This window comes from Thermobia domestica, unplaced genomic scaffold, assembly GCF_964235325.1.
Source record: "Thermobia domestica unplaced genomic scaffold, izTheDome1.hap1.1 HAP1_SCAFFOLD_715, whole genome shotgun sequence".
Lineage (NCBI taxonomy): Eukaryota > Metazoa > Arthropoda > Insecta > Zygentoma > Lepismatidae > Thermobia > Thermobia domestica.
Window position 1 is genome coordinate 1 of NW_027656425.1, and position 16,525 is coordinate 16,525.

Here is a 16,525-nt window from a genome sequence, read left to right on the forward strand (position 1 = left end):
CACCTAACACATGGCTACCCAAAGGTTAAGGAACAGCGGCATTCCATCTCAGATGATCATTCAAAGTAGAAAATGAAAAAAAAAAAAAAAAAAAAATAGTTTCACAACTTATCAATGACTATTGTATTTGAGAATAAATGTGTTATTCTTTTCGCTGTAGTTTAATTACAAGATCTCAGGAGAATCTCAAGAAATTATTTAAATAATAATAAAACTTATTGATATAATTATTTTTTCAGTCTCCATAATCTCCAGCTCTAGCCAGAAAATAATCTTATAAGTCAATTCACCTTGCATAACCACTAGTGTAGTTCTCGCGGCTAGCGTTCATCATCGACTTATTATCATTAACTTTATTATTTTATTATTATTATTATTATTATTATTATTATTATTATTATTATTATTATTGTCAAAATTCCATTGGACTAGAATTCATATTATATGTTTATTGTTATCATCTTGCACCTATTCTTTTATCTCAAATCCAAATATTTGCTTACATTTTATGCCATGAAATGGGGAAAAAGCGCCTCCCAATTTTTAACTGTTAGTCTCAGCATTTATCTGATGCGAAACAGAAAGACATGAAGACCTCGGTCCAATGAAACAAACAAGTTCCCGTTGTTCTGTATCGTAGAGTATTTTGTATGGAACCTTGACTATCAATAACTAAAAATTATCCTTCATGCTGGGAATGGACAATGGACTCATCTAGCATCGCATCCGTTGCCTCGTTTTCCCTGAAATTCTTCCATTTTAAGAAATATACTGTATTTACCTGGTCGTGCGTTCGTCTTAGTGGATGGCATTTGTTCAGACTTAGTGCAATGTTCCAAGTGTTCACTTATTTTCGCCGTCATTTTTTCGTTGTTTTTTTTAAAAAAAAAGAATGACAGTATTTTTTGAAACTCCTGTTTGTTTAGTAAATTAATTCTGAATAAGATAAATCAACTTATTAGATTCTGTTTAGTAATAACTTCTTTCACTTAAATAATGGCTTCAGTTCGTAGGAAGGGAGAAAGTATTCACAGTAAAGCTAGAAATTGTGAAAACGTCCTAGATAAATGTGACGAAAAAGCAAGTGAATACCGAGATCAGTGCCTTGAATGTAAGACTCTAACTGCCCTCCAGTTTCTTGTGTTATATTCATTGCTTGCAGTGTGAATAACCACATGACTGTACTGTATTACAAAATAATAAATAAACATGTTAATGTATCTGCTAAAGATTTTAAAAAATAAATGTATTATTCTTTTTAAAAATATTATCATAAGTGATTACTGATTTGTTATTTATTTTATTTATATATATTTCTTGGTCTTATCGGCGTCTACGCCCTTAAAAAAAGTCCGTTATCTGTGAGGAATAACGTCCTTCGGCGAACACACAATCTGATGAAGGGAAGGGAAGTAGCGCGTGGACCTGTATGTCCGGACATTAACCTGGTGTCAATATCTCACTCAGGATAGCTGACCTGAAAAGGCTGTTACACATTTTCGACCGAGTGTCACCATCTGGAATCGAATCCGGGACAGCTCGCATCAAAGGCAAGAGCGTTAGAGACTACGCTACACGGGGTCACGTGTTACTCATTTAGTAGCTAAATCACAACGAGAAGTTAGAACTGATATTCTTTAAGTATTTTGACAGACTGCATAGCACAATGAATAACATTTCTTAATAACATGTTGTTTGTTTATTGATTTTTAGCATTCCTTTTCAATTAAATGGAAAAATTAAGTTTTTAAGTTGCAATTAAATCGTCAAAATAATTCTAAATCTGCAAATTGTCTGCACAGTAGCGACATCCATTGGCGATTGAGTGCCACTGTGAACTATTAGGAACTAGCGTTACTCTCACACTAAGACACTTCCTTTTTATAGTAAGGATTAATTACATCACGAACTTTGCTCAAGAAAGTGAATTCAGCTAAAGGTAAAGATAATTTCGAAAGGGGTTATCTTCAACTTTAGACAAACAGGGCTTTACGCAGCGCTTGCGTTCATTTCAATAAAATTAGCTTATCGAGATTGAAAATAAGAATATTAACTAAAAAGATGAAAATCATAATCTATTAAGGATTAGCTGCTTCACGTAATGGATTTAATTTCTGGTGGTGGAAAGTATTTTTATACCTCTCTTTTTCTTTTTCTTTCTTCTTACTACTACTACTACTACTACTACAATAATAATAATAATAATAATAATAATAATAATAATAATAATAATAATAATAATAGTCATTCTATTCTAACCATTTCGTTATTTGCTTCTTCCTTGATTTGATTTCTTCTTATATGTTTCCTTGATTTGTGATTTCTAGAAAGAAATTTAGATATAAGACTGGCCACCCTGAAAAGTCTTCACTGTCGGGAGTGGATGGAGAAATTCAGCTGGAAGGGTCAAGAAGATCGAATTCCGCAGCCTTGCAACCTTCTCAGATGTTAAACATTAGATAAGTATGCATTATTTATGAAATGACCCCTCTTAAGATACTACTTTTTTTCTGTAAACAAATTTAGCTTGACAATTTCATTCCATACCAAATTCAAATCTTAAAAAAATTTCCTTAATCTGTGTGCTCTAAGAATGGTAACAATGCCGATAGCTCGATATTATGCCTTTCATATAGCATGTATTATACAAAAATTTATAGCCATGAACAGATCTAGCAGATCTAAATCATGAATTGACCACATTTTCCCTTAAAGTAAGGTACATAATTTGATACATCATTGAAAGGACATGGAAACAATCAACTTCTGAAGCAAAAAGTTTTTCATGTCAGGCACTGTTTACGAAATGGTTACCACTGAACCGTAAATTCTTGCAGTCAGGTAAAACTCAGTTTCGTAAACGGTGCTCTATACGATAAACTTTTTCCTTCAAAAGTATTAAGTTTTCCATAATCCTTTCAATTACGTATCATATTACATACCTTCTGATTAAAATTTTCGAATGGCCCTCAGAGCACCATGATAAGAGGTTCTGTGAGGCATGCAGAGGACTCCATTCGAAGTACCTTCTGACATTTTTCTACCTCATCTTTTGTTTCATCCTCTTATCTCCAACCATTTATAAGGACTGGATGTTTCATCTGAAACATCTTCTATATTTCTAAATCCAAGACGACGCTTTTAGCCGCAATTTCGTCCCCCAAAAGATGGGATTGCCTTGCTTTTGTGACAAATGATATAGAGTTTTACTTTACTGAACACACACAAGAGTTCTCATGAAGTTATAACTTTACCCTTTTCCCCGCCTACCGCTTTAGCCCTGAACGTTCGCAGATTAAGTGCATCATTTCTGTGAGAAATGCTGAAGGAGATCGGTGTCTGATTTGAATTTTACTGCAGTGTTATAGAAAGTTCTAAAAGTATACCTAATATGTGCTATACATTTTTTTCCTTTATCTAAAATAATGAGAGGTCGTCTTGGGTTCAGAAATATACAGCATGTTAATTCATTTACAACTAATTTACATTTACGACGTTACGCATTTTGAAGTTCTATCATCACAGGTCTCTGCACGAAATTTCTCATTCATGCTGACGACATTCGGAAATTCTCAGTTTTCTCGTAAGTGAATATAAATAGTTTGATGTCACTGAACTCCAAAAAGAAAGAAAAGCGATTGTTACAATATTTACACATCTTAGGTTTTTCTTTTACTGATTATGGTGGAATGTAAGTATAATGGAGGTCGTACGAAGTTACCTTGATACAACAAACTTGTTTCATGGTACTACTTAAGTTGTGAGCGTTACTTACTTTTCTTCCCATGCGACTGGATTTCCTTCAATACTTCTTTCTCTATGTCGGCGTCTTTGCACATCTCTTCAAGAGACGTTCCAGACTTCCCAAGTTTCTGTGCTAACTGACTTAGTTTCGATTGCTGAGGTACCACCAAAGCAACTGTGTAATCTTTCTTTGAGTCTCCATACACACAGATATTTTCAACTAGTGGGCACGTCTTTAATTCTGCTTCTACTTTCCCTAATGAAACATATTCTCCAAACTGCAATTTCACTAAGTCCTTCTTGCGGTCTGTGAAAAAAGGAAAACAATCACACTTAAATTAGTCTGAACTATAAACCTAGCTAAGTCAACGTGATTTACTTTATCATTTTGCTCTTGTGATTAATTGAATTCTACACTTAACTCTCGTTAATCCAATCATTCCTGGCACATATGGGTTCCGGATTAGCGGAAGTGCCGGATTATTGAGTGTCTGAGATTTATTCGATTTCTTTATTTATCTTGTATTTTTTTTATTTATTTTGAAAATATAGTGGATATAGTGTCATGTATATTATTAAATCGAAGGATATAATTTTAAAACATAGAGGGTATACTTTATTAAATCCAAATATACATTAAATTTCAAAAAGAAAACTTAGTCCTTGAGTAGTATCACTCACTATGAAACATGTCCCTAACTTTTAACTGTCGCAATGATGATACGCAACGGTGGCATGCTTTATCACGCAACCGAACTGTAAAGAATGCTAAAATTTTGAATACGTACAGTATATAAAGCATAGTTACGCATGCGCACAATAATTCATCGTGCGTGTTTTTGGTTGGATGTGCGCTGGAATACTGAGGCCGGACTAGCGAGAGTCTAGTGTACTTGTGTTTCTACTAAGTAGGAAACATAATAAGGATGGTTCAAATTAAGAAAAAGTTAAAGAAAAAGTTAACTTCTGCATTTAGCTTCTAACGAAATTCTAGCTTACGATCCGATACAAAGTTTAAAGTCTTTGTAAGAAGTCCTATGATTATTCCTGCAAGTTTTTAAGTCTTCCTCAGCTCCAAGCAAGGTGAATTAGTAAGAGAGAAAATTTTACTTCTCTGGAAATTGACATCAAATACTAATATAGAAGTATAAAATTTAACTAATATAAGTATATCGTATTTTAACAGTAAACAACCGAATTAATATACCAAGCGAGCCTAGATTATGGTTAGCATTCTTGCTTCGCAATCGGGAGGTCCCGGATTTGGAGGAGGTATTTTTATCTTTACTTCACTTCCAAATCATCGTAATAATTAAAAATAGCATTGAAACTAATATCATTTGTTCAGCGCTCAGGGGACTTGAATCTCCTTATCCCTATGTTTCAGTGCTTACGACATACCAAAACAAATGTTAAATGATGAAACAATCATTTAAATTTATGCATAAATAATGGTAATAATTAAAACCAAGATTTATCTAACGCAAATGTATGAACAATACATAATGAAGAGGCCGACATGCAGAAATCTAATTGAATTGTTTATTATAGATAATTTTATCTCCTTTTTTGATCGAACAGTTGAAGCTAAAATAGGAATAATCACGTTTCTTATAGTAACAATAAAGACGTGATGCACTCAATTACAACTTAAAGAAAACACAAGGTGGAGACATGGAACAGAGGCAAATATTATCAGCGATTTGGTCTTTGTTGCTTTGGTATTTTTATTCATAAATCCACGAGCTGAAGCTTTCCCATCCCGCAGCCATTCATATGGCAACGTTGGGTCAAGTTCTCTCCGGAATGCTCTGCAGTGCTAGCAGAGAATCCGAAATCTAACGTGCTCCCAACTTTAGTGCCCCAACTGAAAAGTAATTTGAGTAATTCTCTGCTTAATCTTAACGAACTAAGCTGGAAAAGAAAAATTACAAAATATACGAGGTGATACCCAAAATATCCAAGAATGGCATTGTAAAAATCAGAAAACTTACACTTACGTCTTAATGTCCTCCGTCACTTTCAAAGTAGTCCCCTCCGGCATGTATACAACGACCTCAGCATCATTCTCACTTTTGGAACCACTCCTGGAAGTCCGCAGGGTGAAGGGTGTTCAGGACACATTGCGATTCCACTTGTATGTCTTTAATGGAGTCAAAACGTCACCCTTTCAACGCGAGTTTCATCTTCGGAAACAGATAGAAGTCGCACGGGGCTAGGTCAGGGGAGTAAAGAGGGTGGGTGCTCTGGCCGTGTTGCTTTTGGCCAGAAATTCCTTCACAACGAGCAAAGTTTGAGCGAATGTGTTGTCATGGTGCAGCAACCTATCTTTCGTTTGCCCCGAACATCTCCCTCAGTCTCTTCAAAACCTTGCAGTATACGTATACTTCCTGTTGACATTCTGACTAGGTGGAACAAACTCCTTACGCATAATTCCTCGAATATGAAATATATATATATATATATATATATATATATATATATCAGCATTGACTTATTGACTTGATGTTGCAGCGAACTTATCGAGCTTTTTTCGGCCTTGGAGAGGATGACGTCTTCCATTGTGATGATTGCTGCTTCGTTCCCACATTATAACAAAAGACCCAAGATACATCACCTATTATAATTCTGAATAAGAAATTTGGACACTCTCGAACTTTTTGCTGCATCTCAGTGCACGTCTGAATCGTGAGGTCGATGCTGACATGGCGAGGGGCAAACTTCGCTGCAATTCGTCTCATGTTCATTTCATCGGACAGAATTCGTTGACATGTACCGCACGGCAGACGAGGGCTGTTACAAACATTGTGAATTGTTTGCCTTCTGTCTTCGCGAATCACGTCACGCACTTCCAAAATCATTTCCGGTGTTATGTTGACGGTCGATCAGAATTTTTGTCATCTTCCACAGTTTTGCGGCCTTCTTTGAAACGCTTGAACCACTCAAATGTTCTTGCCTGCCTCAGTGCACTCCAGCGTGTAATGGGCTTCGGCTGCAGTTTTCTTCAACTTGACACAGAATTGATGCAAATCCATTGTTTCTTAACGTAAGCCATTTGACAAAACACTGAAACATGTCCTGACAGGCACAACTACAACTTACAACTAAATGCGCCAAAGATGACGCAATTTTGTGGTGCAATAGCTAATACATGTACCTCGAGACATCTAGCGGCGGAATGTCGTACTGCTACTGGTTTGCGCGATAAAAGAAATTCTCGGATACTTTGGGTAGTACCTCGTATTAATATTTTCTTGTAGGAATATGCATCCTGTCTTATGTGTGTTGTAGTAAGTTAATTCGCTTCTTCCCTTAATCCGTATTCACTTTAACGAATGAAGAAGATAACAGTTACAACGATTTAAAGTACTGCGATTTAAAGTACTGAATAAAATTCGATAACAAACCAGATATAAGTTTATTATTAATTTTCACAAAAAACAACCTAATAATGGGTCAGAATGCATTTTGCAGAGTACTGAAAACTTCTGCCTTTTACATTCTGTTCTAAAATATGAAAGTAGGATCTGCAAGCATAATATTTACTTTATTTCTCACGTAACAGAAATCTAGATCGCTTGAAAATGAACTTACCAATTATTTTTATCACTCCATCTTCCTGAAATTCGCCAATATCTCCTGTTTTAAACCACCTCTTGCCGTCACCCTCACAGAAGTCATCTTGAGCCTCTTTGGGCATTTTGTAATATCCCGGTGAAATATTTTCACCACCTATAAAATAACACATTCTGTTAAATGTTTGAAAGACAATAACAATGAAGTCAATATATAACATGCCTGACTGAATTCTAAAGCCATTCGCAGTAAAATTCGCTTAATTTTTTCTTCAAAGTAACGGCAAAATATGGAGTACTGTAAATTACAATGCTACTACACACAGTATTTTCAGCTGAGAAATACGATAATATAACACCATAAAATTATGTTTTATTTCTCAGTTGTAAATAACATACTCAAAACGTTTCACACCATTTCCTGTATTACCTATCGTTACGTTCCTTAAGTTTTAACACTGGCCCTTGTTTCACAGTTATTTTGGAAAACGTAAAATGACACAAATTTTACCGCGAATGATTTTTTTATGAAACTACAGCAAGTTACGTCCATTCATATGGATTACAGATTACAACATTTGACATTTGCAATTCAACAAAATATGTCAACGGAATTTTCTTTATTATTGGTGTTCACCGAAATTTCTTTAATACTGGTGTTTACTACTTAACGTACTAGCGTTCGTATTTCTAACATTGGAAGAAAACTGAAAAGAATATACTGGACAAACAGTTCTGTGTTTACAGCAGAACTTATACCTGCGCGTTAAGTATTCCTAATTTTTCTCATTTAAACTCATAATTGCAGTATCCTGCAATTTACCTGAGTAATGCGTTTCGTAAACCTTTAACCACACATTTACACTAATACATCGTTCTCATCTGATGTGAAAAGTTCCCGATTCGATCACAGACTACACAGATTGTATCATTCTCGAGACCCTTCCGTTACTCCCTCTTTTTGAAGTTCACCAACTCATACATCACTACTCTTTCACATTTAAAAGGTAGGATCAAAAGGTACGGTGAATGTACTTACACGGTGTCATCTATTGATGTTATATCTATTTTACCTAGTCCGGTCCGGTGGCCCGGTAGCCTAAACCTTTGGCACAGTCAATATCGAGTATGAATGAGTTGTGACATGTTAGTTGGCTTCCAGAGGCAGAAGAGTGAGGACGTATTAAGATTGCCTGTCGTGTGCCAACATTAAGTTTTGTTCTAAGCTCCAAAAAAGAGCCAAAGCAGCTCACGAAATGTCAAAATCAGTGTATGGCGATGAAGCGATGGCATTGAAGACTGTTTACAAGTGGTATTAGTGATTCAAAAGCAGCAAGAAGACGGTTGAAAATGAAGTTTTTGAGTTATGCGTACCACGGTTATGCCGGTTAGGCTAAAGGAGACGGTGATGATGAGTAATGAATGAAATGGTGGAATGGAGAAAGTGAGAGGAAACGGGAGAACCCCGAGGAAACCCACGCACACGGTTTGTCCACCACAAAGTTCACTTGGCGGGGCTGGGATCGAATCCGGGACCCCAAGCACCAGAGGTAAACGCTCTACCACTGAGCCACCGCGGCCCCAAGAAGACGGTTGAAAACAAGCAAGAATCGAGATGTCCTTCAACATCAAAAATAGATGAAAACGTGCAAAAAGTGGCACTAGTAATTTGTTCAAACAGGCGAATGACTAGCTTCCCGAAGAACTTAACATTTCGTATGAGTCTGTGGCAAGCACTTTAAACGCCGGTTAAATGAGCAAATGGTTTCCTTCTTCACTACGAAAACGTGCCGTGCCACACTTTGTTTTTGATCCGCGAGTTTTTGACCGAAAAATATATTCCTGTCTGTCTACATTTGCTGTGCTCTCCAGATATAGTACCATGCGACTTCTCCTCTTCCCAAAAATTAAAACCGTGTTTAAAGCAAAACGTTTTGACATCATTCCTGACAATGAGAGAGTCGTGACAGAGTAGCTGAATGCCCTTCCAAAAGAAGCCTTTCAGAAATACTTCCAGTCATGGATTCAACGTGGGGGATAAGTGCATTGCTAGCCAAGGACAGTACTTTGAAAGAGATTAAACCAAATTCCGTGTAAGCTTATTACTATAAAATTATTCACCGTATATATATTTTCTTTTCATCACACCTCATACTATCAATCTCCTTAAGACTATACGATAAAGTCATGGGACGTTACACTAAAAATATTCTACTTCCTTTGCTTCTCAGTACAGCTCTTAAACCAACCGAACGCACTTTTTTGTTCCTTTTTATTTTAAATGAGAAATATATTTTCAGTTTCATGTAGCTATATGTATGTAAATACAAGAAATGCTGAAAAATTATATTTATCTTTTCTTGCCATGCATGTAAATAATGAAATTCTTTAGCGCCAAGAGAAAACTTAACATAAATGAGAACTTACCTATTACGATCTCACCACGTGGATACGGTTTGTCTGTGACTCTGTAGTTTCCTTCTTCCCAATCAACAAGCTTTATATCACACACCGTCGTTGGTGGACCAACTCTTCCTGTACTTCTATCAAATTCTGTAAAAAAAAAAAAAATAAATAAATAAAAATAAACAAATAAATAAAATAAAATTAAAATAAAATATTGGAGAATGAAATTTGTCTTTGTTGGCCAACACTGATTCCGTTCCATTGAGAAATGGCCACATTACAGAGGTTTACAAAATAAGATTGTTTTGAAATACTCTACTTACAATTCAGTCACAAATTACATCTACACATTTTGTTGTAATGTATATTTTCAATATTCATCCCCGTTTTCCCAGTCCTGATATCTTGAGATTTATCATCTGCAATAGAAATAGTTTAAAGACAAATCAGTATTCTTCTGGCAGCAATGAACTGTGAATTTTCAAGTTTCTGTTTCTACTTACATCATCGATACATTGAAAATCCTTAACCCTTTAGCGCACAGCTTTGCATATATGCAAAGTTTACTTTGCAATTGTATTGCACTTTACAGTTTCTAGTTCGGACATAGAAAAACAGTTTCTAGTTCGGACATAGAAAAACACTTTGCGTATTAGCTAAGATACCCTTTCACTAATGAAGTTCTGAATTTCCTGCTAAATGTCATAGTGAGCCAGCGTTGGACTCTTTGTCTTACTTGTTGCACGCGGAATTACGTCATATTGTCATTTTTGAGCTTGCTTTGATTCCTTAGGTGGACACGTTTTGAACTGTTGACTTTTTCTGTGTTAGACAGAAGTGTAATGAGTGCAAAAATGCAAGTACGGTGACATTCGACGCGTTTCATTGGTTCTATCTGGTTATAGTGGGCTTTGCAGATGTCAACGCGCAACTTTGCATAGACCCCTATATACAAACACCATAAAATAACACACAGACCCCTTATTATTTGCATTAATGTTTTAAAATAGATTCCCGGGTTCCCTACACCGAAACCCCTTAAATTAAAAAAAAAAAAAAAAAAGGCCTGATCGGAAAAATGGTGCGTTAAACATTTAAGAATATGTATCGTCTGTCAGACTTGAGAAAACTTGAAAGAAAACATTATATTTTACTGGCCTAATTTATTAGTTTTACAGGGTTCTTACAAAATAATTCTTATCTTATTCCCGGATTCCCAGATGCTAGACACACAATTTTTCCTCGCGCGGTACTTCATAAAATAAAAGCCCACTAATGAAGAATCCTTTTAAGAGCTTAAAAAAAAAAAAAAAAAAAAGTTTGGTTAGTAATAATGGATACGCAAATAGGTAAGTTAACCCTCGATTGTTATTTGAGCTACTAAATACTTTTTATAAGACATCTTTCAGTTAATACACATCAATTGATTTTTTTAAAAATAATTATTTACGTTAAAAGTACAAAAATCATACTATTGTTCAAAATGTTAAAATGTAAAAAACAAAGCTAAATACCGGTAGTACGTAAGCAGCACTACATGAAAACTATTAACAATAATAACTATCTTTTCTACATGTTTTAAAATTAATACAGTAATTAATTTCTCACAAGTTTCTTAAATGTTAAAAAAAAGTTACATCAAATAAAACATTAAAATGTAAAAGAAGTGTTAAATGATATTAGTAAATAGCACAATTACTTAGACTGACTGTCTCAGACTTGCTTCATCGGGCTCCTGCGTTTGCATTATCCGCGTATCTCAACAAATCAGCAAAAGGAAAAGAAAAAAATACTTTCCTAAGCAAAATTTCCAATATTCCCTGATTTCCAGATTAGTACTATTGTAACGATCCATTTATATTTTATTGTTCAACCTCTAATTTCTTTGTTTAAATTTTGTGTAAATAATTAAGACTTTTTCTTTTGTCCATGTTAATGTGTATCTGATCGAGCAGATAGAATGCTGTTTACGGATTGTTTTGTACATTTTCTAAACTGTATTTCTAGTTCATGATGCTTTAATACTTACATAGATTTAGTTAATTTTGATCTGCATATAAATTTTCATTGTATTTATTCCTAATATTCAGTTTCCGTGCATAAATAATTTCTGACTTGCTAATTTTAAAAAGAGCACAAAAAAAGTTGTCACCACCCATTTTTGTGGGCTCAATAAAAAAAATTGAAAAAAAAAGCCAATTAATTAATAATTTTATTTGTTATAGTTCCTGACCATTATATTTCAGTGGATTGAATATGTTCGTTATTGCGTTGCAAAGTTTATTCATTTGCCTCATCGGCGACAGTTGGCTTGATAAAGTTTAAATTTATGGGGTTCCAACAATAGTCTATTATATTCTCGCCGTATCAACGCTGTTCCTAGGCTCTGGTATGATTTTTTCAGAACGTCACTAATGTCATGTAGATATTTTCGCCAATCACAATTCAGTGTGTTGGACAGATTCAAGATGGCCATGTCTAACAAAGTCAGTCTATGCTACTTCAATCCCGAGAAGACTACATCGAGCAAAGCACTCCGTGGAAGTAACCTTTTGTTAACTGTGGCCGTGTATATAGCATTAGATTAATAAGTGAACGTATTCCAGCCTATGCTATTGACTGATGCTTGGCAAAGCTTCTTTTATTTATCAGTGTTAAATATACTCTGGTTGGCCTTTCATGGGAACGTGTTGTGAGTTGTATTGTTTTAAGATTTTCGCACGACAACTATACTTAGCTTTGTGTAAGCATCTGTGTTTAAAAAAAAAAAAAAAAAAAAAAAAAAAAAAAAAAAAAAAAAAGGTACAATCCCAAGGATATCTTTCAATGTAAATGCTTAGTAGACTTTGCAAACAGCCTTAGTGAACTCCGAACAACTGCACACCGAAAAACATGGAATTTTCATCAGGGAGAAGAGGATCGAATTGCAGATATCCCTCCCTCACTTTTTAACGTGGTGGTGCGAAGACATTAAATTGCGAGTGTTTATTAATCAGTGAATTACCAAAACAATATAAAAGCTGCATTTTCGGCGCCATCCGTTAGTAATAGCATAATAGCAAAATAATAGGCCACATAAAAAAGAAATGACAAAATAAAAGTAAATGCTACAATAGTAAGTCAATACTTGAGCTCATGAAAGCTCATGAGTAGTGAAAGACAGGTTGTACTATATGTCATGTATAATGTAGCATGTTCCATTATTTACATTCACAATATAACTTCTTCGTACATTTTTACATATTGAATTTCATTCAGTGAAACCAATTCATAGCAAAGTGTTTGAACTTAAGTAGTTTCAAAATATTAGTCATATCTTATTTTACGGTGGATGTATTTCACTCATCTGAGCCTTTAGCCCTCAATGAAGAAAATGCATTCATACGATGCGATGCTGATATTGTGGTTGGCAGAGAGAGAGAGGGGGTAAAATTCAAAGTTAATAAAAATTTGTCTAAACCCGTGTCTATTTCTCACCGGCACGAAGAACCACAATATACGGCTCCAAAGTTATCTGTAAAAATAAGTCAAGATATATATTTGTCCGAGCAATTTGCGGCAATTGTTTAAGTACGAGTACTTAAAGACATAAATAATTGTTAAATAATTATTTTAAAATTTGTTCTTCTGATTAAAGTAATAATTTTGTTTCTCATAACATGATGTACTCCAAGTTCTTCGGGTTTTAAAACGTGCAGTTAACTTCAGAAGTACTTTCAATTCATTAAAGTGAAGTATAAAACGGCAATAATTATTGTAATCTTAGGTTTTAAGAAGGCTATTATGAAATTCGACGTCAAATATCAAAATAAATATGATATACGTATATATATAGTACTGTAAGGAAATGGAGGACGGAATAGATGAATCCATAAATAGATGAATAAAAAGATACTAATGAAAATACATGAAGCTATGAAGCAAATGAAATTTTTTAATGTAGCCAAGCGTTTACCTATATGGGGTTATCTAAAATGTGTAGTGTTAATTGGACATTTTATAAAACTTGTAAGCTGAAGCCGGTAATTGTATATGGTACGCTACTGCTGACATCTGTTTTGTAATTTGCAATCTTAATTCGGAGAAATATAAAGATGTAACTTTCTATCTGAGTCTAGTTGTATTGGACAGACAATGGGCGCTCCATAAAATATGTGCATCTGTTTATCTGACTTTCATTTTGGTTTAATATTTAATTAGAATATTTCTTCTACTTCTAACTGATGGATTCAATCGTCTGTACTCCGGACCTACAAGTGTGGACGAGATCGAAATCCTAAATTAAGAAATTATTTTAACTTGTGAGATGTTTTCGCTACTGAATGGCCACAAGAATGGAACTATTACACACCATTTTACCTGACTTTTCAGGATTTCCCTCATTTCCAGATTTGTAAGAACACGGTTTTAACTTTATCAAAGATGTAAACAGGAGAGTGGATATATATTAAATTCTCCGCTGCCAGCAAACTGATTTCTCTTTGAAATATAATGCAGATGATAAGTCACAAAACATCTGTCCTCAGGGAACACAGAGGTGAGCGTTGAAAATTAATAAGTATTCCTTGTATTTTCATTAATTACTTTGTAATGTGCATAGTGAAAATAATTTCTGCTATATAATAAAATGTTATAGACAGAGGCATATAAAAGATAAGATGTTACTTTGCACCAGATTTCGCAAAACTTGTTTCGACAATAGCTTTTGCTGAAAATTTTAGCTAAAACATGTATCGCATAACCTTGTTCCTATTTGAAAAAAAAAAAAAAAAAAAAAAAAAGAGAGAGAGAGAGAGAGAGAGATTTCAAATGCCTAAAACTTATAAATCCGTTGAAATCTCGAACAAGATTTTTCACGATTACCGTATTTCCTTCTCTCCTATCGTTGCTCGAAAGTAAAAATTAAACTAAACAGAGAGTATTATTATTTTTTAAATTCTACGTAAAATCCATAAAATCAGAACTAAATACACATTTAGGTTGATAAAAGTCATTCATGAATACAAAAAAAGTCAAGAACTGAAAGGAATATATCGATAAGCAAAAGGATCAAATTTTTGAAACAAAAATATTAAAGAAATTATAAAACGTTTTATGCACGGTAAATTTCAGTTAGCTGTTTTCAAAAAAATATTTTTTACTAGTTTTATTGATTTGTTGAAATATTATTACAAGATCATTTGTTAGATAATATGCCACCTAAGATGTCTGTACTTCGACAAATAAAAATACTATGTTGATTTAGGATAATAAAACGTTTTCATATATATATATTTTTTAACGTCCTACGAGTTTGTACCGAGGCTACGGGAGAAGGTGATAGTGATAATGAATGAAATGAAGTAAAGTAAGAGGGAAACGACAAACATCGAGAAAACCCGCACACGGTATGTCCATCACAAAGTCTACTTTGCGCAAGCTGGGATCGAACCAGGGACCCTACGCACCAGAGGTGAGCACTATACCACTGAGCCACTACGGCTCCCATATATAGGATCACTGCGTTGTCTCCTTATAGTGATCCTCAGCGCACTATACAAAATGCTTCAGATGTTTTCAAGTTTTGAGGCTGTACTGCATGAACATGTTGAGATGGAAAAATGTTCAGCATATATTGACTTTAGCAAAAGAGTCTTGTCGATTTATCATAGGGTAATATCACTGAATCTGAATTTTGCATTTTTCAATGTAGTGTAAGAATATTTGACTGAACTCTCATATTAGAAAGTACTGACAAAATACTTACTATGCATGACAGTTGCACATGAACAGGTTTCTGTCAAGCCATATCCTTGAATAACCTTTACACACAGACAATTCTGAACGAATTCATGAGTGTCAGGTGACAAAGGAGCACCTCCAGATAATATAAGACGTGGTCTACCACCAAGCAGTTGCTTTACCTTCCTAAACAAGAGTCTGTGAAAGAATACACAATATTATTAATAGATAATTTTCCCGAGCAACCAGTTTATTACACAATTAATTCAACAATAAAATTAAGTACACTATAGAGACTCTGTGCGTTTGATTTCACTTTTAATACTTGTTTATATAGACAGTCTCTGAACGCTCTCGTGTAGCTTAATAACTAAAAGTAATGCGTGTGATCCTGAAGGAAAAAAATGGAGGGAGCGCACAGATTATTCGGGTTGACTCAGTTATGAGTAATTAAGAAGCTACTAGAAGGGATAGCCACTCCAGGCTAAAAAGCTATCAATAACATTAATATACTGATTACATGTCTTTCAGTAAAAACCGTTTAGCCAATCGTAGTATCCACAGACTAGGTTGTAACGTAAGGAGTGCCTATTTTAAGCTAAGTCAAAACTAAATAAATACAACTTTTCAAAGCTTGCCATATTGGCAGGCAAGAAAGATGGCAACATAATACTAGTATTATTATATTATATAGCATAAAAATAAAAGTAGAGAACTTCTAAAAATGTAAAATATATTTCCTGATATAAGCACTGACTCCATTCTAAAACAACTGCATTTCGAAATGCACATATTCACAATGTATGAGGAATACTGGAAAAATTTCTGCAAACTACTTACTTACAGTGGCGCTAATGTCTCGATATTATAAAATTCGGAAGAATAGCCCTTTCTATGTTTAAATTATCTTTAATTGTTTGTTTAAGCCTGTTCGTTTATCTTTCACAGCAGTTTCAAGGAGTACCTCAGCAGCAACTGCTCGGAAGCGTCGACACCTGCATCAAGCGACACATATCGCTCACCACGCATCTTATTTTTCATGTGTAGGAACAAAAGGAAGTCAATAGGTGTTAAATCAG

The 16,525-nt window shown here is 34.5% G+C and overlaps 1 protein-coding gene across 4 annotated transcripts in view; it reads right to left on the bottom strand.

Annotated features, from left to right (window-relative positions):
- Nucleotides 1–3,771: 3,771 nt before the first annotated feature.
- The window catches only part of Acsl (Acyl-CoA synthetase long-chain), a gene marked incomplete at its 3' end in the record, with an annotated part of 61,639 nt that continues 48,885 nt past the window's right edge, over nt 3,772–16,525 (bottom strand). For all 4 annotated transcript variants that reach the window (XM_081747825.1, XM_081747827.1, XM_081747826.1 and 1 more), the window contains 4 exon segments: nt 3,772–4,051; nt 7,339–7,476; nt 9,747–9,872; nt 15,472–15,644. In XM_081747825.1, coding sequence (XP_081603951.1) covers nt 3,772–4,051; nt 7,339–7,476; nt 9,747–9,872; nt 15,472–15,644 — 717 coding nt within the window.